At 44.6% G+C, this 26,953-nt stretch overlaps 1 protein-coding gene across 1 annotated transcript in view; it reads right to left on the reverse strand.

Annotated features, from left to right (window-relative positions):
- The window catches only part of PRRT4 (proline rich transmembrane protein 4), a 50,825-nt gene that overhangs the window by 10,733 nt on the left and 13,139 nt on the right, over positions 1 to 26,953 (reverse strand). Inside the window, exon 2 of the mRNA XM_040413506.1 lies at positions 22,713 to 23,698. Within this exon, the coding sequence (XP_040269440.1) occupies positions 22,713 to 23,622 (910 nt within the window). The 5' untranslated portion in view covers positions 23,623 to 23,698. The remainder of the gene's footprint in view (positions 1 to 22,712; positions 23,699 to 26,953) is intronic.

Genomic DNA, 26,953 nt, shown 5'->3' on the forward strand with positions numbered 1-26,953 from the left:
CACTACTCCAGCGACGTCAGACTACCTAATGTTTAGGCACAATGCCTAACGGAAGTGTTGCCTGCTTTTGATTTAAGAGCCATATGTTTAATAAAAAAAAAATCTAAAATACATTTTCCAGTGAGCTGGTTTCCTCTACTCCTTGCTTATCTCCCAATAATTGGCTCTTGGTAAATGCCTCCATAGAAGACCCCACTGAAAAATGACTGCAATGACCAATCCCAGTCATAGATACGGCCATGATAATGTCTGATCTCAGACCACCAGCGAATTCCAGAATGAGGATTTCTGCACGGGGAGACATCAGTCAGCACCTCCATTTGATGACTATATCATAATGACACATACAGTCAGGTCCATAAATATTGGGACATCTACACAATTCTAACATTTTTGGCTCTATACACCACCACAATGGATTTGAAATTAAACAAACTAGATGTGCTTTAACTGCAGACTATCAGCTTTAATTTGAGGGTATTTACATCCAAATCAGGTGAACGGTGTAGGAATTACAACAGTTTGCATATGTGCCTCCCACTTGTTAAGGGATCGAAAGTAATGGGACAATTGGCTTCTCGGCTGTTCCATGGCCAGGTGTGTGTTATTCCCTCATTATCCCAATTACAATGAGCAGATAAAAGGTCCAGAGTTCATTTCAAGTGTGCTATTTGCATTTGGAATCTGTTGCTGTCAACTCTTAAGATGAGATCCAAAGAGCTGTCACTATCAGTGAAGCAAGCCATCATTAGGCTGAAAAAAACTAAACAAACCCATCAGAGAGATAGCAAAAACATTAGGCGTGGCCAAAACAACTGTTTCGAACATTCTTTAAAAGAAGGAACGCATCGGTGAGCTCAGCAACACTAAAAGACCCGGAAGACCACGGAAAACAACTGTGGTAGATGACCGAAGAATTCTTTCCCTGGTGAAGAAAACACTCTTCACAGCATTTGGCCAGATCAAGAACACTCTCCAGGAGGTAGGTGTATGTGTGTCAATGTCAACAATCAAGAGAAGACTTCACCAGAAAGAATACAGAGGGTTCACCACAAGATGTAAACCATTGGTGAGCCTCAAAAACAGGAAGGCCAGATTAGAGTTTGTCAAACGACATCTAAAAAAGCCTTCACAGTTCTGGAACAACATCCTATGGACAGATGAGACCAAGATCAACTTGTACCAGAGTGATGGGAAGAGAAGAGTATGGAGAAGGAAAGAAACTGCTCATGATCCTAAGCATACCATCTCATCAGTGAAGCATGGTGGTGGTAGTGTCATGGCGTGGGCATGTATGGCTGCCAATGGAACTGGTTCTCTTGTATTTATTGATGATGTGACTGCTGACAAAAGCAGCAGGATGAATTCTGAAGTGTTTCAGGTAATATTATCTGCTCATATTCAGCCAAATGCTTCAGAACTCATTGGACGGCGCTTCACAGTGCAGATGGACAATGACCCAAAGCATACTGCAAAAGCAACCAAAGAGTTTTTTAAGGGAAAGAAGTGGAATGTTATGCAATGGCCAAGTCAGTCACCTGACCTGAATCCGATTGAGCATGTATTTTACTTGCTGAAGACAAAACTTAAGGGAAAATGCCCCAAAAACAAGCAGGAACTGAAGACAGTTGCAGTAGAGGCCTGACAGAGCATCAGCAGGGATGAAAGCCAGCGTCTGGTGAGGTCTATGCGTTCCAGACTTCAGGATGTAATTGACTGCAAAGGATTTGCAACCAAGTATTAAAAAGTGAAAGTTTGATTTATGATTATTATTATGTCCCATTACTTTTGGTCCCATAACAAGTGGGAGGCACATATGCAAACTGTTGTAATTCCTGCACCGTTCACCTGATTTGGATGTAAATACCCTCAAATTAAAGCTGGCAGTCTGCAGTTAAAGCACATCTAGTTAGTTTGATTTCAAATCCATTGTGGTGGTGTATAGAGCCACAAATCTTAGAATTGTGTTGATGTCCCAATATTTATGGACCTGACTGTATGTACTGTGGTGTACTACGACCCCCATCTACCAGCACCCCAATACTATTACCCACATCCATATGGACCAGAACCCCACTACTGGCTGCACTGGTGTTACTGCAACCCGCTGAGGAGTGTGTGGAGAATGGGAGTGATGGCTGTGGCCCTAAGGCCTCGTTCACACGGCCGTTGTTTTTGGTCCGCATCTGGCGGCTCGGATGCGGACCCATTCACTTCAACGGGGCTGCAAAAGATGCTGTCATCTGGCCTCAGGAACGTTTCCCTGGCCCCACTACCGGCAGACTGTGAGTTTGTCCCAACCTTACTCGCATCTCAAGCAGTTTGGTATGTAAGATTCTACTCATTATCTAATGGAGACAACACTGGTCGCTGTGGTGCAGGCAATATCAGGCCATGCACTGATTTATAGTATGATTATCAAGCGGCTGTGATTATTGTTTCGTTGGTAACAATTCTGCTGTCTGAACTCTACAACTTAGGAGTTTCTGTGTGTACCAGTGGTTCCATGTTTTTGTGCGTTTTGCCCTTATATCAATGTGCTGATAGCCCAATTTTAGGCCACAAATTTTTTCTGTAGTGACCTGTACAAGTATTGTCCCCTGATGAACCCTCTGCTTTACCTGGCGGGGGAAACGCGTTGTGACCTGTGATAGTTGGGATATATAATGTAATAGGGTCTTTCTAAGGACAGATCAGTCCTAGGTATGCGGACAGAGTATATCTACCATCAAGGTGTATCTCTGGGCTGAGCAGATGGTGGAGGGTAAGACTAGGGACAGTTAACTCCCTTTCCAGTATCCCAATATCTCAGCCTCCCACCGCTTATTTTTAACAGTTGATAGCTTTCTACACACCAAATAGGATGTTTCAATCCAAGTTGTATTTCAATTTTATATGAAGCAATATAATAAAAGTTAAGTTTTAGGACTTTTAGTGCCCTCAGTGATACACGTCAATGTAATTAGCATCCATGTATTTCACTTTTTTCAATCAAATGTTTTATTTTCTACAGTAATGTTTTTGCATGAGATTCTGAATTATTGGTTATGGAAATATATACTGATCAAGTAAGACAGCCAGTGCACCCTGCTGTCGTGTGCAACTGGCTGCATACAGAAGGGAAACATAAGCCTCATCTAATCAGACAGCTTGTTTCATTTCCAGGCCACCCAGACGGCTGACGGCAACCCTAGATAATCTACAATAAATGGTCATCTCATCGCTCACACGGAAAACAGATTCATCAGCCAGATATGAGATGACAGCCTTGTCACAGGCTGGACATCAGCACTACCTACTAACCTACTTTCTAAAACTCAGGCGATTCCCAGGGAGCCGATGCTCCTACAACTCACTGCGGAGGAAGCACATATGATATTAAGTGTTCTACAATGAGCACATTGGAACTGGTTTAGTTAAAATTAAGAATCAATTAGAAATGGACTAGAGAGATGATAGATAGCTTTTGCTACTTAGAAAAGTGCCCCTGTATTGTGATCTGACTTGATTTACAAGCTTTGGGTCAACTTTATGCTATAGAAATAAATATACTTAAAGGGTTATTTTAGCAGGAATACGTTATCCCCTATCAACTGGTTGTCTGACCTCTGACACATGACCAATCATGAGAATAAGGTTTCTGAGCCCTCTACTCCCTATTTTACCGGAGCAGTGGTCGGGGCATGCATGCTCTATGGCAGGGGTCAGCAGCTGTTGTGAAACTACAACTACCAGCAGACTCTATTCACTTCTACTGGAGATACAAGAACTGCCAAGCTGGGAGTCGTAGTTTCACCACAGCTGGAGTGCCGAAGGTTGGTGATCCCTGCTCTATGGGATCTCCAGCAGCTCTATAAAGTTTTAGTGAAGCATCTGTACATATGCGTGATTGCCATTTATACATGGAACACTGAACCCTTATTCTCATGATTGGTGGGAAACCCAGTAGTCAGACCCCCCACCACTCTAAAGGGTATCCCCCATCTGGATGCATTGCTGGCTCAGGAACTCCTACTCTTTGGAATGCAAAGCACTGTGGCTCTGTTCCACTGGCCATGCATGGGGAGGGGAGACAATGATGGGAGTGAGATGGACTGCACAAGGGACTCTTCCAACCCACACAGAAGCACGCTAGAGAGGACACCCATTCTGGACACACAGAAGCATGACACCAGACAAACTCAATCTGCAAATCTTTTTCCAGGTAAAGTAAAGCAAAGTTATGTCTCCGGGTCATACATTATAGTATTACATGTGCAACAGGCCCGAGAAGTGGGTACTGTAGAGGATGGGCGTCATGATGGTAATAGTTACTCACAATGGCGGTCCTCACTCTAGCATTGTTATGAGCCGGTCAGCCCTTTTCTTCCCTTCGGGGCACTCACTGGCTGGTTTTTGGTGAGGATTAGATGTGGTTTTGCCGCAGATCTCACCCTTCATTAGAAAAGGCAGAAATCCACAGCTAAACCCACAAACATAATTGACATGTGGCAGATTTCTAAATCCGCACGGTAGGTCAACTTCCACATGGAAAACATCCGCAAAGTGTATATGAGATTTGTCTCATCTGATACACTTTTCTGGTTCTGTACTACGCTGTTGTTTCTCCTCTCCCGTCTCTCGCGCTGTGCAGAGACATTTTGGATTTATCTACGCCTGTGGCTGTAGCAGGGGCGTAACTAGAAGTGACTGGGCCCCACAGCAAATATTTGTAAGGGCCCCCCAGCGCGCTTCGCACCTCCCTCCTCCTGTGTAAACCCCACTCCTTTGGCACAGTGTATACTGTATATTGTGGGGCACAGTATATGCTATATGTGTATAACATAAACATATTTCATATGAAAACTTACAGTTACTTGGCTTGGCCCTTGGGATCTCGGACGCCACTTCAACACTTTGGCCGCAGGCTCGGTGGAGCTGATGTTGTGCTTTATCCTAATGAGAAAGATTTCATAATAAGGATTTGGAGAAGGGGCAGAGGGATAGCAGAGCAGGGAGAGGCTGGTGCTGCTACTAGGGGGTCATACCATGGGGGAGTAATAAAGCCCACCATAATGCCCCCCCAGTAGAAATAATTCTCCTTATAATGTGACAGTGCAAAAATACCCCCTTGTAATGCCCCCAGTTGAGCTAATGTCCCCATAGTGCCCCCATAATGTCCCAGTATAAAATACCCCTATATAGTGCCCCCAGTAAATTCCCCCATAGTGCTCCTCTCCCCCCTTCCTGCTAGTGCCCCCCATAATGTACCAGTATAAAATGCCCCATATATAGTGCCCCAGTAGATGCCCCTCAGTGTCCGGCCTCTGATAGGCTGCCAGCCTAGTGTCCCCCATAATGCCCCCCAATAATGTGCCAGTAAGTGTCCCCATAGATGCCCCCCCATCATGTGCCAGTATCAAGTGCCTCTCTCCCCCCCCCCACATGTCCCAGTATCATAGTGCCATCTCCCCCCCCCAATGTGCCAGTATCAAGTGCCTCTCTCCTTCCCAACCCCCATGTGCTAGTATCATAGTGCCAAACCCCCCCATGTGCCAATATCAAGTGCCTCTCTCCTCCCCCCCATGTCCCAGTATCATAGTGCCATCTCCCCCCCCCCCAAAAAAAGTGCCAGTATCAAGTGCCTCTCCCCCCCCATGTGCCAGTATCAGGTGCCAACCCCCCTCCCCCATGTGCCAGTATCAAGTGCCTCCCGCTCCCCCCATGGCAGTAACAGTCGGGTATTAAAAAAAATAAAAATAAACACTTACCTCCATGTCAGCGATGCGATGCAGCCTCTTCCTGTGTCCCGCCCTGTATGTCCATATATGGAGTCAGTGCTTGTATTTCAGAAAAGTTTGTGCTAGGATTCGAACCCACAACCTTCTGTATCAGAGGCAAAGCACCTAACCACACAGCCATAAGAGCTGCCTTGCCAATGACTGAAAAAATATGAGACTTCTACTGTTATGGCTGGCTAAGTGTACATCTATACACATGACAGCTGCCCCAACACACCCAGCACTGCTATATCTCTATATGACAGCTGTCCCAGCACACTCAGCTTTGCTATATCTCTATATATGATAGCTGCCCCAGCACACCCAGCTCTGCTACATCTAATACACATGACAGCTGCACCAGCACACTCAGCTCTACTATATCTCTATATATGACAGCTGCCCCAGCACACCCAGCTCTGCTACATCTATATATCTCTAAGTATTGCTATACAGTAGATAGATATATAGCAAAGCTGAGTGTGCTGGGGCAGCTGTCCTGTGTATAGATGTAGCAGAGCCGGGTGTATTTGGGCAGCTGTCATGTGTATAGATGTATCAGAGCTGGGTTTGCTGGGGCAGCTGTTATATATAGAGATATAGTAAAGCTGAGTGTGCTGGTGCAGCTGTCATGTGTATTAGATGCTGCAGGCTGGGTGTGCTGGGGCAGCTATATATATAGAGATATAGCAGTGCTGGGGGTGTTGGGGCAGCTGTCATGTGTATAGATGTACACTTAGCCAGCTACAACAGTAGAAGTCTCATATTTTCCACAATCAGTGGCAATGCAGCCCTTATGGCTGTGTGGGTAAATGCTTTGCCTCTGATACATGAAGGTTGTGGGTTCGAATCCCAGACACATCAGGAGACAGTAAGCGAGGGGGCCCTGAACATTAAGACTAGAATCGATCATATTTAACTAACTTGAAAATAAAATGTCACACACGCTGCCGGGGCACCGGGCCCCTTGGCAGCCCGGGCCCCGAAGCAGCCGCTTCCCCGGTAGTTACACCACTGGGCTGTAGGTACAATCTACAGTAAGACAACCCTAATAATCACTACAGAGGTAGTGTTATGAACGCATGAGCTAACTGAAGGTTACATACATCATATGGACATACATATTTCATCCTGCGGACCTCCAGAGCCGACACAGCTCAGCATGCCATTAAAGTTAACCATAGCTTCCAGAGACTGGTGGCTTCATCACAGCCGGAGAGCCACCGGTTACAGACCATTAGTAGAGACATATGTAAGAAGCACATCAATAACACACGTCGGAGGGGGGGCATTTACTTACAGCGCTTTGCCGGTTTTTGGAGTAAAAAAAGTTGCAAAATTTCTTTTTTGCTACTTTTTCAATGCTTCTGAGGCAATATTTTGTCACATGGCCTTTTTTGCTCTGTGCTCACCACTTGGGAGAGACAGGGTGCGGCGGGGCATCAGGCCTGACACATTTATGATCTTTTACGCCAGGAAACGAGGCTGGAGTAGTTTTTACTTCAGGCACAGAGACCGCTGACGGTGTGCCTAATTAATGATGAGCCCTGTACCTCATCATAAGTTAGGCGCTTTCTCTGCCAGTGTAGGGGGGAACAAAGTCTTGTGTATAACGCTGGACTTTGTAAATTACCCCCAGTGAACAGATACACAGGCAATGATAGCTCCCTAGTGAACTAAACTGCAGTTTGGTATGCTGGACAATGTAGTTCAGTACATTAGCGTAATAGTTTCTGTTCATAGCGGGACTATGACAGCTCCCATTTGTCAGATTGTTGTCAGACAGTACCTAACAGACTCCATTGACTTAGAATGGGATGTATCAGTCTCCCATTGGGGTGTCAGTATTTCTGATGGCAAGAAGAGCTCTGCAGACTGCAGAAAAAATTACTGGAAACCTTCCAGACACCTCCGAAAAGCTAATGTGAACAAAGCCTAAGTGCAGGCAGAAGATATAGACTGCTTCTTTCACAAGCCTAATGCACTAGAAACCGAGCAGCTAAATGTTGTGTGAAGGTGCCCTTAGCGCCAACACCTGAAATATTGCGTAATGTCATCCCATATATGAATGATCGCAACCATGACATTAAAAGATCACTGTTTTCTTTTATACATGTCGAAAATCAAGTACTTGTATCTACAAACCACTTACCAAATCACTGCCGCCCCAGACGCCACACGACAGCCCCTTCTGCAACCAGTGACAACCATTCAACTGTCATTATTTGTCACTGTCAGTGCCCTGAAGCCCTCGCCCACCAGCTGCAGCACATCATGTGACACCCGAGGCACGCCAGCTATGCCGCCTCACTTCTACCTTCCTATATATTTCTTAACGTTTTGCCACCGGTTGTGTAATAATTCCAAAATCCATCATTGTTGCTGTATGAAAAGGAGAATATTCAGTCTATTGCTTCACTGCTGGATAACGTTCAAAGTGTCAATGTGCTCTACTACTTGGCCCTAGTAGTGGAATCTATTAGGAAACCTCAGCACAGATTAAGTGAGAAGAACAGAGAAGGGTGGGGGAGAAGCAGACACAACTGAGCCGGAGGACCCGAGTATGGGACACAGATGAGCAGGAAGGGAGAGGATTCCCTACAGACAAAGATCACTGAAGGAGAGCGGAAAATGAGGCGCATATCTCCATCTGCTCCATAGGTGTAGGTCTGAATGACCGTCAATACAAATTGCTAGATCCAGTCATTCCAGCTAGGGAGCCATGGCTACCTCCAACACTGTTCATTTCACCGACTTCAGATAGGTCTTATTCAGCCAAATTCCCATCAGAAGAAGTCAAGTCTTGAGAAGTGGCAGCTAAATGTGTGTAGTCTAAAGATGGCCATACACAGTCAGTAACTGTTCGTTACCTTTCCCGGCTCCACCATACACGTACAGTTTGGCTGAGTGTGTATGTGTAGTCAATGGGGACAGAGGAGAGATCTGCTGTCAGACGTCTCCTGGGGGAACACAAGCATCAGTCTGCCCAATCCTCCTCTTCCATGACGTCATCAGGAGCTGCCCACACAAATGAGATAGTTGGCTAAACCTGCCATTCTCTATGGGCTTGGACTAACAATACAATAATGTGTATGGGAGACTTAGGGCCAGTTCACACAGTTTTTTGGCACTGATTTTGGAGCGTTTCCACCTCAAAACCACCTCCCGTTACATTTAAATGGGAATTGGCAATTGTTTATTTCCATGAGGAAAAAAGAAGCAGCGTGCCCTTTCCTGGGGCAGAATCCTCACTGAATTTCCCATTGAAAATGACTAGAAGCGTAAAATAAAACAAAAAAAATAAAATAAACTGCTCTGTGCGTGTTCGTGGGTTTTTTGCACAGATCTGCGCCATTAACCACAAGCTGAAAATGCAGTTTTGTACTGAAGTGAACACCCACTGGTTAAAATCAAAATATGCAAAAAAAAAAAAGCTGAAAAAAATAAATAAAAATTTTGTAGGCTGATTTTCAAAATGTATTGTGTGAACATACCCTGCACAAGGCAGGTCACTTTCCACACCTAAGAAAAAAGCAGAGTGAACGTAAGATTTGTCTAATCTCATACACTTTGCTGGTACTGTATTACACCGCACAAAAATCTGTGGGGGAAAATGGCATGTAATTCACATGGTGTGTAGCCCCCCTTAAAGGGGATGCATCATCAGAAAATTACCCATTGTTTAAATCAAGTTTTTATGTTAAACTTTTGCTGATTTTATTTTTCATTTTCCATGTCAATATCTATATCTATATTTTAGAAATATTAAAATCTTGTAATTTTCACAAGGGCCACTAAGCCTAATAATAGGCTTGTAATAAATTAGACGAATCTACAGCAGTCCGTGAGCCTCGTCATAAATTAGGCAAATCTACAGTAGTCTGTGCGTCTCATTATAAATTAGGCAAATCTACAGCAGTCCATGCACCTGGCGTAAAAACTACTCTAGTCCCTAGCCAGAGTAGTTTTTCACCAACATTTACAGTACATCTGTTTCCAGACATAAATGTCAGTAAGGGTCCATTCACATGTCCGCAATTTCGTTCCGCATTTTGCGGAACCAAATTGCGAACCCATTCTTTTCTATGTGCGGCCTGGCTCCGGAAATGCGGACCCGCACTTCCGGGTCTGTATTTCCGTTTTCCGAAAACAATAGAACATGTCCTATTCTTGTCCGTAATTGCGGACAAGAATAGGCATGTTCTATTAGTGCCGGCAATGTGCGGTCCGCAAAATGCGGAACGCACATTGCCGCTGTCCGTGTTTTGCGGATCCGCAAAACACGTTACGGACGTGTGAATGGAGGCTAAATTTGACGAAACCCCAGCCCCACCCAACTGCCGAACACGATGTAAGGCCTCATGCACATAAACAGCAGGTCCACAATAAACGTGCATCGGCTGTTTGTGTACAGCATCAGAGATGTGGACCCATTCGTTTGAGTGCTTCTGTGGTTTTCTGTCCGTACCTCCGCATGTGTGAGATGGGGAAACAGCTCTCATTGTCTGAACATTGTGTTTGTTTAAATGAAGTTAAAGGGGTTTTCCCATCTTGCTAATTCGTCCTCACCCGCAGCCAGCTCTGCTGTTCACTTCCTGGTTTCCTGCTTCTAAGGCCTAGTTCACACGAACGTATGGCTTTTATAGTTTTTTGCGGTCCGTTTTTCACGGATCCGTTGTTCCGTTTTTGAGTTCCGTTGTGTTTCCGTTTCTGTTCCGTTTTTCCGTTCCATTTTTCCGTATGGCATATACAGTATACAGTAATTACATAGCAAAAATTGGGCTGGGCATAACATTTTCAATAGATGGTTCAGCAAAAACGGAACATATACGGAAGACATACGGATGCATTTCCGTATGTATTCCGTTTTTTTTGCGGACACATTGACTTTAATGGAGCCACGGAACGTGATTTTCGGCCAAATATAGGACATGTTCTATCTTTCAACGGAACGGAAAAACGGAAATACGGAAACGGAATGCATACGGAGCACATTCCGTTTTTTTTTGCAGAACCATTGAAATGAATGGTTCCATGTACGGACCGTATACGGAACACAAAAAAACGGCCCGTACACCCGCAAAAAAAACGTTCGTGTGAACTAGGCCTAAGGCTGGATGCGCTTAGGCAGTTTGAGTGACGCCCTGCCATGCCTCTTTCTGACATCACACTCCTTGCTGTGCTCATTCATGTGTCTCCTATGGCCACTGCTTCTCTCCCGAATCCCTGGGCAGCGCTTGCGCAGAAGCCATTTCTTTTCACCCAGCCGGCCGCTCATTGCAGTCCTGAGAGCTCAGGCTGCCGCGCATGCGCAAAGCTTATTTCTTTAGTGCGGCGTCTCATACAGAGCCGCGCTGCATACAGGGCATGCACGGCTCTGTATGAGACGCCGCACTGTAGAAATAAGCCTTGCGCGTGCGACAGCGTGCGCATTCAGGACTGCAATGAGCGGCCGGCTGGGTGAAAATAAAGTGTCTTCTGCGCAAGCGCGGCCCATGAATTCAGGAGGCCAGCGGTGGCCGTATCTATGGGATACCATATGACAACATTGAGGTAGGAGGGAAATAATTTTATCAAGAAGGGTGGGAATTTGCCAATACAATATATTTACAAAAATTATCACTGGCACATCATTAACAGATTAAACAGTAATCATTGTGATGGGAATACCCCTTTAAATGATCTGGACTGACATTCTGTTGTTTGGCCACAAGATGCCGCTGTTTCCAAGACACAGCTAACAGACTGCATATATTTTCATATTCATGAGAGTTGTGGTTTTCAGAACCTGCTAGAAGAAGCAGCAGCCATCTTAGGGTACTTTCACACTAGCGTTATTCTTTTCCGGCATTGAGTTCTGTCCTAGGGGCTCAATACCGGAAAAGAACTGATCAGTTTTATCCTAATGCATTCTGAATGGAGAGCAATCCGTTCAGGATGCATCAGGATGTTTTCAGTTCAGTCTTTTTGACTTTTCAGGACGGAGATAATGCTGCGGTTTTATCTCCGTCCATAATTCCGGAACACATTTTTTTCCCATTGAAATGCATTAATACTGGATCCGGCCCTGAGCGTTCTGGCAAAACGGATCCTGATCTGTCTGACAAATGCCATCAGTTTGCATACGTTTTGGCGGATCCGGCAGGGAGTTCTGGCGAGGGAACTGCCTGCCGGAATCCTCTGCAGCAAGTGTGAAAGTACCCTTAGAATCTAGCTGGACTGAGAAACTGTGTGTGAGCAGAGGATCTGATGGATCCAGGAGTGAGAGGACCCCTCAGTGACTACAGCTGCACCTTAGTGAAGCTGATCGTTGTCCAAGACCCAGATCCTGTCCAGGGAAAGGAGGATTGTTTCCAGGAAGGCTGATGAGAGCTGAGGAACAAAGCTGCATACCCTGCTGGATCTCATGTTTGCTGGAGAGACTGGTTGTTCGGCTCAGAGTTATCAGCGGATAAAGAGCAGACCCGGGTTGGTAAGATCGTGCTCGCACCTCACTGCAGTGTTGGCGCCTAGAGACTAAGACCAATATAGAGAAAGACTCCTGAATTCCACTTGTTTGCTATAAGTGCAGTATTTTATTGCATAGGCGGTTTTCCAGTTTACATATTAAACGTTTATCAGGCATATAAGCCTTCCTCAGATCACTGGATGAGCCGCTTGCTAATATTTCAGTATGGACTTCTGTGGTCCGTTGTATGGGGGCTCTGTGGCCAACGGGCGCTTGTAGAATGTAGGCTATTGCCCTGTTTTTGGCGCCATGACACCCACACAACTTCTCTATTTTAGAGTGTGTTCCAACTATTCACTATCTAGAGACTAAGACCAGGCCTGTAGTTAGCTAGTTAGGGTCTCTGCTTTGTGACAGGTCTAAAGTGTTGCTACTGTTACTACAAGGACTCCATTACTAAAAGGGAAATTGCACATTTGAGAGCTGATAATCCCCCCCACGAACTCAATCCAGTTCAGCGTTTTGCTCAGAAGTAATACTCAGGCACGTGCTACCGAACTAGTCATGGGAGGGGGAATACTATAGAGCACGGTAAGATTGTAAACTGTTGTGTTGCACCGCAGGCTAGCCCATACTAAGCACTCAAACAATTGTTCGTGTTTGCTTCAGGGTAATAAGTACGGCGAGGCAGTTTTAGTTGTGCCCGCCAGTAGGTAAATTACCGCAAAATTTCCTCCAGCATCCATCAGAGGGTACCGTGCTATGCAACACAGGGGTCTCAGCCTTCAGGCTGGGTGTATGTAAATGTATTTTATGTTCCCAGCATTTGTGTTGTGTTTATTACCACATGTTAGTAAAATTCAGTTTTTGCAAAAGCTGGTGTTGGAGATGATGTCTTTCCTCGTTCGTGACTTCACTGTATCCTGGGGAGCCCTCCCCAGTACACGGCTTACACATGTTCTATTTTTTTGTGGTGTGGACAGATCACTGACCTAATCAAGTGGCATTTCGGTCCATGCCTTCGCACCGCAAAAAAAAAAATATTTTAATGGGTTTCCATCCATCTGCACCAGCCACACGTATGGTGCCCATGCATTGGGGACTGCAATTTGCGGTCCCCGATGCGTGGAACGGGCCATGCAACTAAATATTGTAAAACAGCCAGTAAAAAAAAGTGACTGTTTTAGTTGTAGAAATAGTCACAAGTCCCTTAATAAATAACCCCCAATGAGTCCTCTCCAGACTAATTACATTTTTCATTTTCACAGTTAAGCATTTCTAAGGGCCCTTTCACACTTGCGTTCTTTTCTTCCGGCATAGAGTTCCGTCGTCGGGGCTCTATGCCGGAAGAATCCTGATCAGTTTTATCCTATTGCATTCTGAATGGAGAGAAATCCGTTCAGGATGCATCAGGATGTCTTGAGTTCCTGACCGGAACGTTTTTTGGACGGAGAAAATACCGCAGCATGCTGCACTTTTTGCTCCGGCCAAAAATCCTGAACACTTGCCGCAAGGCCTGATCCGGAATTAATGCCCATTGAAAGGCATTAATCCGGATCCAGCCTTAAGCTAAACGTCGTTTCGGCGCATTGCCGGATCCGACGTTTAGCTTTTTCTGAATGGTTACCATGGCTACCAGGACGCTAAAGTCCTGGCAGCCATGGTAAAGTTTAGTGGGGAGCAGTATACTTACCGTCCGTGCGGCTCCCCGGGCGCTCCAGAGTGACGTCAGGGCGCCCCACGCTCATGGATGACGTGTCGCATGGATCACGTCATCCATGCGCATGGGGCGCTCTGACGTCATTCTGGAGCGCCCCGGGAGCCGCACGGACTGTAAGTATACCGCTCCCCCGCTCCCCACTACTACTATGGCAACCAGGACTTTAATAGCGTCCTGGCTGCCATAGTAACACTGAATGCATTTTGAAGATGGATCCGTCTTCAAATGCTTTCAGTTCACTTGCGTTTTTCCGGATCCGACGTGTAATTCCGGCAAATGGAGTACACGCCGGATCCGGACAACGCAAGTGTGAAAGAGCCCTAAATTCTGTGAAACGCCTGTGGACTCAAAGTCTTCAGTACAACCCTAAATAAATTCCTTGAGTGGTGTAGTTTCCAAAATATGGTGACTTTTTGAGGGCTTCCACTGTAGGGGGTACCCCAGGGTCTCTTCAAATGTGACAGTATTCCAGCAAAATCTGCCCCCAAAAAACAAATGGTGCTGCTTCTGTTCTGAGCCCTGCGGTGTGTGCATACAGCAGTTTATGACCATATATGGGATGTTTCTGGAAACATATTGACCCAAATTTACCACTAACATGAAGTACGATGTGTTATGAGAAAACATTCTCAGAAACAATAAATGAACACATTGTAAACTTACGTCATAAAGTGACACAAATTTGCAAAAATAGGCTCTCTCAGGAAGATGAAAAATGACTGTCAGGAAGGGGTTAAAGATGCACCAGATTTGGCAAACAATGGGCAGTGCTTGATAACTCTGGTGTAAAGCACTCCAACACAGATTCAAGAAAAACTGACTACAAATATTACTTCATAAATTCCCCTCAATGCGTTCTTTTCTTGTACTGGATTGAAAATGCAATACAAGCAATGTTTTTTTGTTTTCTTTTAAAACAGCTGTTACTCAAAAACTTCAGTAGTGTATTCTTAGCCCTCATGCACATGACCGTATGTATTTTGCGGTCCGCAAAAAACGGATCCGCAAAAAATACGGAACAGCTAGCCCCTAATAGAACAGCACTATCCTTGTCCGTAATGTGGACAATAATAGGACACGTTCTATTTTGCGGAATGGAAATACGGACACACGGAAACGGAATGCACATGGAGTAACTTATGTTTTTTTTGGGGACCCATTGAAGTGAATGGATCGGCATACGGTCTGCAAAAAAAAAACAACGGAACGGACACAGAAAGAAAATACGTTCGTGTGCATGAGCCCTTAGTAGTATTGAGCAGATGCTTCGCAATGCCACACTAGCTGGTGGATTGAGATGGCATTAGGGTGATGCCACACGTTCAGGTTTTTTGATGCAGGAGTGGATAAGAACCCTAAATGTGTGGCAACACCCTTACACACGACCGTTGGATGTTTTTTACGGTCTGCAAATTGCGGATCTGCAAAACACGGATTTTGCAGAATGGAACAGCTGGCCCCTAATAGAACAGTCCTATGCAGACAATAATAGGACATGTTCACATTTTTTTGTGGAACGGCCATGTGGACATACGGACACAGAATGCATGTGGAATCATTTCCGTTTTTTTTTTTTTTGTGTGGCCCCATTAAAGTGAATTGTTCTGCAGACAGTATGCAAAGAAAATTGAACGGACACAGAAAAAAATACCTTTGTGTGCATGAGGCCTTAGTGTAGGATTTATTACATTCACCTTAGGGTAAACCTCGGCCCACACCCTCTTCTTTCACAAATCTGGTTCCTGTCCACCTTCTCCTGTTTATTTACTGTGTCTATATGTTAAATGTGTCTGTGTTTGCTCTACAGCAATTTCGCTCCATTCTTTCCACCTTCCCCCCAGGAAACCATTCAGACCATTCCTTACTTAACTCCACAGGGCATCATTTTAGCCAGGGATGGACAACACCCCGCAGCCCCTCTGTGTTTTACTTGCCCCCAGGACTTTGCATTCCTGCCTACATAATACCCATCTTGAGATAACGCCGTCCATATAACCTGCACTAGCCCTTTCCATTCATTTTAATGCTCTTATATCCCATGTGACTGTCATTATATGACTGCCACGGCTCGGACAGATCAATGGGTCATAGGTCTTTTTGGTGTGTGTCACCGTGGTGGCAGAGACGGATTGACAGAGGATCAGACCCTTGCGTCCGTTAATCAGGGAGTCAGAACTATATTATCGTGGCATAAATGTGATTACTATACACAGAACATATCCGCTGACAAACTAATCTAATTGTGGGTTTATTTTCAGATGCCCCAAATAATCAAGTTAATGATCCTTTCAGCATCTAGTGCTGTGCACGGGGAATAGACATGGATAGTGCAGTGATGACTGGGCCCCCAGTAACAGCCTAAAGGACCCCCTCACTGTCATACTGCATTAGGCTGGGTTCACATCACGTTTTTGCCATCCGTTTAACAAATATAAAAAAACGTATAAGTTAACAGATGCCTTAGCCTGATGCCATACTGTACACAATAGAGTTCCATTGTAAAAAAAACGATATTTTTTTTTACCAGACTCTGAAGGATACAAAATCGTGGTGTGCCGCGCTTTTGTATCCTTTTTTTTTTTTTTTTAAAGTAGCCATTAAAACTAAAGGATGGCAAAAATGTGATGCGAACCCACCCTAACTTACTGTACGTATTGTAGTATCACCCTCCATATCTCCTACAATTTTGGTAGGTCTTGTCTTTCGCCGTGTTCCTCAAAGACTCTCTAAATAAGGGGCTGACTTTCGGCCTCTTTCACACGGGCGTCCTGAATTTACTCCGGATGCGTCGTGTGTGCATTGCGGTAAACCAGCGCGAGTGCGCACGCAATTTGACTGCGATTGCGTTGCGTTGTTCAGTTTTTTCCACGCAGGTGCAATTTGTTTTGCACGCGCGTGATAAAAAAACTGAATGTGGTACCCAGACCCGAACCTGGACTTCTTGCACCCGCGCGGAAATCTCACCCATGTGAACTCAGCCTTAGGCATCTACCCCAGAAAGTGACTCAATGTGGACCTGGACTTCTTCACTGAATATCACATGGTCCAATCACATGATCCATGGACCATGTGATTGGACCATGTGATCTGACGTCACCACAGGTCCTTTGGCCGGCAGCTCATGATTAAAGAAGTAAGAAGAGACCAGCAGCTACGCGATCAAGAGGAGAAGGTGAGTTAATTATTTTTTATTTTTTAACCCTCAATTGACCACCTACTAAGCATTCTGTATTAAAGAATGCTATTATTTTCCCTTATAACCATGTTATAAGACTGTCACCTAGCAACCATGCGTGAAAATGTGTAAAGTAGAACTGGCTTAGTTACCCATAGCAACCAATCAGATTCCACCTTTCCAAAAGAGCAGTCACAAATGAAAGGTAGAATCTGATTGGTTGCTATGGGCAACTTAGCCAGTCCTACTTTACACCAGTTTGATAAATCTCCTCATAAATGTTTTACCTGTTTGGGTTTTCCACCATGTCGAGGACCTGTGTGTTTAACTCATTCATTATGTTCCCCATGAAATAATAAATCTGGATCATCCTTTCTTATAACTCTGCTTGTCTGCCATCCCTCGGGTTATTCCTATTAGAAGTTTATGAACACATGAAAAACTGGTTGTTACTAGTTTGGGGTGTCCCTGCAAAGTCTGATACTATCCAATCAGTGTGGACAGTGCCAGACTGACAAGGAGACAAGGAGACAAGGAGAAGGGTAACAGCCAGTTGTAAATTTATTCATACATTTCCAGGGGGAATTACAGAGGAATGGCACAACACAAAGCCATGGGAAAAGATACCATAGCATTCCTTTTTCATGAAGACTGTAAGTATTCTCTGAAGCAGACTCATCAGGACAGGTGACCATACTTTCCCTTGTCTCCACACCAAATATCTTTTCCGTCCTGAAGGTACTACCTGCATATTCTTAGAACCGCTCCCATATTTAGGGTAGTAGTGTTATGAAGGAGGCCATAGACAGCATTTTTTGAATAATAAAAAACAGCAACTGTTCCTAATGACAGTAAGGGCTCATGCACACGAACACATGTATTTTGCTGTCCGCAAAACATGGATCTGCAAAAAATTCAGATGATGTCCATGTGCCTTCCGTATTTTGTGGAACGGAACAGCTGGCCCCTAATAGAACAGTCCTATCGTTGTCTGTTATGCGGACAATAATAGGACATGTTAAATTTTTTTGCCGAACAGACATGTGGACGTACGGTAACGGAATCCACATGGAGTAACATCTGTTGAAATGAATGGTTCTGCTTAAGGTCCCTAAAAAAACGGGACGAACATGGAAAGAAAATACGTTTGTGTGCATGAGCCCTAACTGTGTATTCAGATGTTACAGGTGAAGCTTGGTTAAAAGCACATAAAAAATAAAAAGAAATTAGATTTTGGGTTTTACAGGTAAACCACATTTAAAGGAGTTTTCCAGGATTTTCATATTGATGTCCTGCTCTTAAGATAGGTCATCAATATGAGATGGATGGGGGTCCCCAGCCGATCAGCGGTTTGGTAAAATTGCAGCCTCCCCACAGCTTACCAAGCACAGCACCATCCATTAGATAGTGGCTGTGCCTGGTACTGCAGGTCAGCCCCATTCACTTGAATGGTACTGAGCTGTGCCTAGGCCATGTGACAGAGCTCCATGGCCTCTACTTACAGCTGGGTGGACCCCTACCGATCTCATACTGATGAGCTACCCTGAGGATAGGCCATCAATATGAACCAGCATTTGATAACTCATCAGCGCCACCTTTTCACAGAGCAATTATCGAGAATGAATGCTCCTTAGGCTAAGTTCACACGAACGTGTGTGATCCGTGGCCGTATTGCGGGCCGCAATACACGGCCACAGTTCCGTGTGCATTCCGCATCACAGATGCGGACCCATTCACTTCAATGGGTCCACAAATCCGGAATCGCGGAACGGCCGCACGGGACGGGACCCCTCAGAAGCACTACGGAGTGCCTATCTTTTAGCGGAAGCACTACATGTCCTATCTTTTAGCGGAATGGGTGGATCGCCGACCCATTAAAGTGAATGGGTCCGCGATCCGATGCGGCTGACCTATGGCCGTCAATCGTGCATTGCAGCCCGCTATTTGCGGGCCGCAGCACGGGCACGGGTCACACACGTTCGGCCTTACCAATAGTTGCCCTGTTTGTCAGTTTGGTCTATGTAAAGTCATCTTAAGGGTACATGCACACGTTCAGGATTCATGTGCGGAGAATCCGCACTGAAATCTGCAGGTGTTCGCAGGCAAATCCGTGCGGTCAATCCGTATTAGTTGGTGCGGATTTTACTAAGTAAATGGAGAAAATCTGGTCAGGAAAAATAAAATAAATTGACATGCTGCGGATTTAAAAATCCACGCCGCAGGTCAAAATGAGCGCGGAAAAAATCAGCATCGTGTGCATTGAGAATTTCAAATTCTCACATAGAATACAATGTACATGACCTACGGTGCAGATTTTCTGCACGCAAATCAGCGCGGAAAATCCGCACGCAATCCTGATCCTAAAGGGTTTGTTCAGTTTCATCATTAGCTGATGATGATGGACGAGAGTCTGACACCCCACACCTTCACCCATGTAAAACTTTGCATCTTATCTGATCTTGTATGAGACATTTTGGGGTCATTTATCAAACTGGTGTAAAGTAGAACTGGCTTAGTTGCCCATAGCAACCAATCAGATTCCACCTTTCATTTTGGACAGCTCCTTTGGAAAATGAAAGCAGGAATGTGATTGGGCAGCTGAGCCAGTTCTACTTTACACCAGTTTGATAAATGACCCCATTTATGTCTATGACCAGCTTTACATTTTCACTTCGTTCTATCTAGTCTCAGATATTGTAACTACCTTTTCCACAATATCAGTTTCTCATCTTATAGACATGAGAAATGATCCCTCCTAATGAGGAAGTCATTGTAATAAAGGATTATGAAGACTTGTCACAGGGGTAACTCATTAATCTTTTAGTCTTCGGCATATGCAAGAGGTTAATTCAATCCTATTACGTGGTACAGTATCAAACAGGAGGAAGAGGGTATCAGTGACACCTCGTCAGACACTTGTGCCAAGGTGTAGACCAAAGCTAAGGTCCAGAAGGTGAATCTTGAGCCCTAAAATAGAAGCGCTGCCTCGCTAGCTGATATGTGAAGTAAAACGTATTTTCGGTGCTCACTCAGGAATGACTGGCTTCAACCCAATATAATCAAGTAGCAAACAAAATGGGGTTACATAATAATAAAGCATTGTTATCAGAAGGTTACGACATCTGATGTTCTTCAGAGTCGAGATCTTGCTATGGTCCTCGGTGGTGTTTAAAGGCTACTGAGGTAAATAAGTGCCTGCAGAATTTTCAATGAGACGACGGCAGTAACAGAGAGGATGCTGGGTAGTGTTAGTACTTGGCCAGCATACTGATCAGCAGAGGGAAGGACTTGTGCGTCTCTATGTGTCGGTTATATTTAACCAATGCTACAGCATCATAGCAACAGCAGTGCTAGAGCTCAGACGGCTTCACCACTACTGATAGAATGCAGAGAGCCAGCGTTCCCACTGCAATGCCAGCTGTGTGAATGCCAGCCTATGATCAACCAGACAGTAAATATACAGTAATCAGTCATCACACGCTCTATAACATACTGACAGCACCGTCAGTACACAGTTCTCCATGCGTTCTGTATAATGCTAGGCAGGCACGGACACCCCGAGGGTACCACAGCCTAGCAGTCTGAACAGATGTAATGCAGATTTAATGGCAACAACCCCCACCCATACTTCTCTCTCTTAGACCCATTGTATACACCTGCGGAGGTCATGTTTGTATAAAGGACACATTCTGGAGCAGTGGAAGCCTCCCTCATTAATACACTATGCAGAAAAAAAACATCAGTGTATAGGAACAGGCTGAATAAATAAAGGGATCTATTTCCCACTAGTCTAGATGCCCAGGGACGTGTCAGTTGGTCCTCAGCTGGTGCGATCAATAGTTAAATGAAGCATATATTTGAGAATTGATCCCTGGGCTCGTATTTTATGCTCAGGGTAAGGTCACATGTTCAGGTTTCCAGATGCAGTTTTGGAAGCCCAAAACAGGAGGTGATCATAAAGAGAAGCAAGTAGAACATTTTTAAGCTTTTGGCTTTCAAAACTTGAACGTGTGGCCGTACACTTACAGAATTGGGTAGGACTATCTTTATCACAATGTGAAGGATGGTTCTACATCATTCTACATAATCCTACGTACAGGTGGGCAAAAAAAAGAAGAAGAAGATATTGATGCACTGCAAAGCTATATTATAAGGGTAAAATAAGAAGGCAAAGAGATGGAATGGCCAAGAGTTACAAGCAAATGGACTTCTCCTACTGGTACATGTCATTGGACGTTTGCTGCAAATTCCTACTTGCCTATCCACTACCAAAGCCACTTTGATGAAGGTCTTTCATCCAGCCACCCCAGCAGATATCTACAGAACACTACACTGGGGGCACCAGGTAAAAACAATTTGCGAATCTACCAAACTGCTAGGTACATCTCTAGGTGGCAAAGAAATGGATATTTACAAAGGCAAAGCTATGTGGAGATACTAGCGTTTCATTTATATACTGTAGTGTTACTGGCAGAAAGCACCATTTGAGGTTGTGTACCCTCTCAGCAGTATTTTTCAAGTCTACAGATACATTTTGAAAACTCTCTTTTTGTAACCAAGGTCCATACTATGCAAAAGAAAAAGTCAAATGATTGTCAATGAAAACTGTAAAATAAAAGCCTACGTATGGACGTTGTAAGAAAGAACAGAAATGGTGTAGGTTCTGAAGCCATGGTTCTAGAATGGTATTCATGATATGGGTGTAGTATGGGTGAGCATATTAAAATAGCCAAATATTACTCACTTCCTCTACTCTGATCCTCTAATAATCCTTTGTCAAAGGATTCTTGAAAAGAAACAGTCAAAAGAAAGCTTTGGGTGGAGAGATAAATGTATTGTTCATGGATTATATTACAAACCAGTGATGTTAGTAACTGGGACAGGCTGATATGCTGGGATTTAGTATTGTCAAAACATAATGGTGGAACTGTTAAAATAGGGACGTAAAACTTATGAACATCTGATCAAAAATAAAACCACTGCATCACCCAAGGATAAAATGATAGGGTATGAGGAAAAAATTACATTTTGGTAGAGTTAAGTATATGCAATTCATCAGTTTCTTCAGTGAAAAGGAGAGGGCCTTATGGGATAAAAACATATTTTCTTAATTTATAAAAATGGTTCCAGTTGTCTTCTGCAGCCTGCATGTATTCTCATACATTGCAGGCTGCTCAGTAACGTTCGGTGTGAAATCCTTTAGACGATATCTCTGATGGCTCAGTCTGCAGCCCATCTCTCTGCTCTCCTGAAAGTTCATAAAGCTGACATCCCTTCTGAAAATTTATCTTATTTGGTTGTAAGGATATCATATTAGATCTGCATTTAGGGGAACAGAGAGAGGGGCTCCAGCCTCACTCATCACAGATCTCATTTGACGGATTTCACACTGAATGGGACTGAGCAGCTTGCAATGGATAAGAATTCACTCAAGCTGTAGAAGACAAATAGAGCTAAAAAAAAACAAAAAAACAATTGAAGATATGTTTATCCCATAATAGAACCAAGGCAATAAATAGGTTCTTCTAACCAAACCTCTTTCTCTTTTCAACACTTAAACCACACAAGTAATGCTTTCCTGTCTCTTAAATATGGCAATATGTTTCTTACCAGTGATGTTTACTGTCATTGTTGATGCTACGTTAGAAACGTCCTCATATGTTTGGTGGACATCTTTCTCTTCTGAGACTTCTAAGATCTTATCAGGAATTACATCAGATATAACAAATGGTGCATCTTCAGTAGCATTTACTTCATCCAAGTTATTTTCTTTAGTGGGCACTTCAAAAGATGCCATTTCAGTGGGTTCATCTTCATGAAGCCGAGAATCAGTAACTGCTTGCTTGCTTATGTCCCAGATATATGGCAGTGAAGGGTCTGGAGATGCATCCGTCTGAGGTCCTGTGCTACTCAGAACTGTTGAATTTACAGGCTGTACATCATCCTCTTCAAGTAAAGGGTATAACAATGTTTCCAAGGAGGTTACAGCCTCTGGAATTGGTTCCATTGAAAAATTTACAACAGTAGTAAAGTCAGGTGTAAAGGGTAACTGTGACGAGATTTCAGGCCAAGGAGATGCAGATCCATAAGAGTCTGTCACAAGAGGCACCATTGGAGGTTCTACAATAGCCACCACTGTCCGGTGTCTGTCTGTTAGCTCATAAATTGGAGTGTCAGTCTGCACATATTCATCTGTTTCCTGGCTTTTGTCAAGTAATAACATATCAATCTGAAGTTGGTCTGATTCTAGAACTGGTGTATTATAGGTTGGACCATGCTCCAGATACATATCTGTGTGACTTTCATCAGAAAATGAAGCTTCATTATCATCAAGCCATGTAGGTGCCTCTGAAGGAGGATATTCTGTCACTGGAGCAAGACCAATTGGGGAGAAAGTACGTGATACAATCAGTTCTTCTTCTGACGGTGAGAAGTGTTCAGTGGGTGTTACCTCCTGAAGGCTTAGGCCTATGCATGCCAAAAGGAAAATGTTCACCGATGTCCAGTGTGACAAACCCATGATGTCTCTTCTTCTATCAACATCTACCAGCCAAACACAAGGTCACCGTGGCTTTACTTTTCTTTGACAGCAGAAACTAGACGGCAAAAAAATAAAGAACATTACAGTGAAATGTCCAGGATAACATGCTTTATATTGTTGGATGTCAATGTGTTTTATACCACCTGAGAAGGAATTCCTAAAATGATTTGAACGAATGGGCAAATGTCTATCGATAATTTTGAGAAGGCATAGGCTTCACCAGTGGTGTAGCTAAAGGCTCATGGGCCCTGCTGCGAGAGTTCAGCTTGGGCCCCCCTTCCCTCAGTACTTTGTGGCCAGGCGCAGGGAAGCACATAGCCTTCATGTTGCCTGAGGCAAAAATTGCCTCCAGCCAGAGGTGTAACTTGACCAGGATGCACTTTCTATAATACCGGTGTCTTCTTATGTAGCACAAGGGTCTTTGGGCCCCATCAGGCTCCTGGGCCCTGTAGCAACTGCTACAGTACCTCTGCACCCCCTATAGCTACACCCCTGTACTACTTTACAGGTACTTTTGGATATTGTCTAAATTAGGAGTTGAGTAAAGATACTCATACACATTAAAGGGGTTCTCCGGGAATAAAGGTTTTTTACATAAATGCCTGCAGTCTTCCTCCATAAATAGAAGAATTATACCTACTCCCACCACTCCAGTCCTCTGTGCTGGCCCCTGCATGTCCATTTCCCGGTGCCCAGACTGTTTACATCCAGCAGTGCATGGTCATGGTCAGATGCTCTGCTGCAGCCCATAACTGGCTTCAGCAGTGATGTGCTGCTTGCGGCCATGTCACCACTGAAGCCAGTTATGGGCTGCAGTGGAGCAGGACACCATGCACCACTGGATGCAAACAGTACGAGGACTAGAACATGGATATGCAGAAGCCTGCACAGAGGACTGGAGTGGCAGAGAGCAGGTAAGTGAGAATCTTCTATTTATGGAGGCAGGTTGTGGGCATTACCTGTATGTAAAAAGTCCTTATTCCCAGAGAACTCCTTTCAGGTCTTTTCGCATTGTGTTATTAGCCTCAATTAAATCTACATACTGGAAAAAGGTCACAGTTTCCATTAAGGAGGACCTGTCACCACAAACTGCAGTGCAATCTGCAGGCAGCATGTCATAGAACAGGAGAAGCTAAGCAGATTGATATATAGTATATGCATGCAGCTGTGCCGAGCCTGCATATGTATGGGGGGGGGGGGGGGGAGCGATCAGGAGGAATAGCCTCCTATAGTGTAGGTAAAATGTACTGTATCTGTTTCAAATCCAAGCTGATTATACAGTATATAATGGTATACACTTCTTAGCTGGGAGAAATATTAGGTCTGCACAGGTTTACAGCCTCTGGAAACAGGCCTTGAGAATGGTGTGGAATTGAAAAAAAGTATGTCTGACTGTGTTTACATCCCGTTTTTGTCCCACATTTATTAACATTTTCCAGCAAAAAAAGGTATATGTTAGCCCAAATTTATTTTTTGTCCATAGGAACCCTATGGTGATGGATTCCACTGTACGGCATCCATCAGAGTCTGTTTATTATACAAGTCATGTCTATATGTTTAAAGGGGTTCTAGAGTTTGTTTTAACGAATGATCTATCCTCCGGATAGACCATCAGCATCTGATCCGTGGGGGTCCGACACCCGGGACCCCCGCCGAACAGCTGTTTGAGAAGGGAGCTGCGCTCCAGCAGCGCCGCGGCCTTCTCACTGTTTACAACAGGCCCAATGACGTCACTACTAGTATCAACTGGCCTGGGCGGGGCTAAGCTCCATTCAAGTGAACAGAGCTTAGCCGCACCCAGGCCACTTGATACTAGTCGTGACGTCACTGGGCCTGTGGTAAACAGTGAGAAGGCCGCGGCGCTGCCTTCTCAAACAGCTGATCGGCAGGGGTCCCAGGTGTTGGACCCCCGCCGATCAGGTGCTGATGATCTATCCAGAGGATAGATCATCAGTTAAAGGGATTCTGTCACCTCCCCTAACCGAAAATCCGATTTTATAGCAGTCATGTAGCACAGCTTACCTTGAATCGGCTGTGATCTTCTATCTTGTAATCCGTCCAGTAGTTTATGATAAAAACAACTTTTATGATTATGCTAATTAGCCCTGAAGGTGCCCAGAGGGGCGTTTTGTTCCCCTTAGTGTGCCCAGTAACGCCCCTCTCATCCCTCTCCTCCCCCTCCCTCACGGCCGAACGAACTCTCGCGCAGGCGCAGTACCCACTGAGGGCTGCGCCAGTGCGATCTGCAGGAGACTGAGGGCAGGAGCTTCATCCTTGTCACTGGGCATGCGCCGAGCCCAGTGACGTCCGGAGATGCTCGCTCTTCCCTCAGTCAGCCTGGGAGGAAGCGCAGAGGATTGCCGATCGGCTGATGCACCCTGCGTTTTCTCCAGCCTGCCTGCCTGCCAGCGATTTCCTTCCCCACCCTCCCTCCTTATAGGATATCATTATTTTTGGGGGGAAAATAGGTATTATTATATCAACAAAAGCTTTATTGTATTTAAACATTTACAGTGAGCAAACACTCGGCGCATGCCCAGTGACAAGGATGAAGCTCCTGCCCTCAGTCTCCTGCAGATTGCACTGGCGCAGCCCTCAGTGGGTACTGCGCCTGCGCGAGAGTTCGTTCGGCCGTGAGGGAGGGGGAGGAGAGGGACGAGAGGCTGTGGGCGGTTAGGCAGTCGGAAGGAAGGCGTTTTGGGCACCGTAAGAGGGACGTTACTGGGCACACTAAGGGGAACAAAACGCCCCTCTGGGCACCTTCAGGGCTAATTAGCATAATCATAAAAGTCGTTTTTATCATAAACTACTGGACGGATTACAAGATAGAAGATCACAGCCGATTCAAGGTAAGCTGTGCTACATGACTGCTTTAAAATCCGATTTTCGGTTAGGGGAGGTGACAGAATCCCTTTAAAACAACCTGTAGAACCCCTTTAAACATAGGTCAAAAACGTGATGTGAACACAGCCAGAAAGTTCTTGAAAGATAAAAAACGGGAGTAGTAGTAAAAATGTTAAATGAGTGAGTAAATTTTAGTGGCAAGCACTTGAGACTACATAGGTGTCTTCATTAGGAAAGGTTTATCGCCATATCTAAAGTCACAACAAAATATTATTATACAATCATAAAACTATTTATATGAATATTCAACTTCAAGATGCTTCGCGGCCTAAAGCTGTAACATTGGATTTGAACTGAAGAGTGGTAAGACGTATCTGTGCATTATCATATCAGTGGACTGCAGGTGTTATCTACATGGACTCTGGGGATCAGAAGAGAATTCCAGTCTTATCTCACTGGAGACTCA

The sequence above is a fragment of the Bufo bufo genome, chromosome 1 (genome assembly GCF_905171765.1).
Source record: "Bufo bufo chromosome 1, aBufBuf1.1, whole genome shotgun sequence".
In the NCBI taxonomy this organism is placed as follows: domain Eukaryota; kingdom Metazoa; phylum Chordata; class Amphibia; order Anura; family Bufonidae; genus Bufo; species Bufo bufo.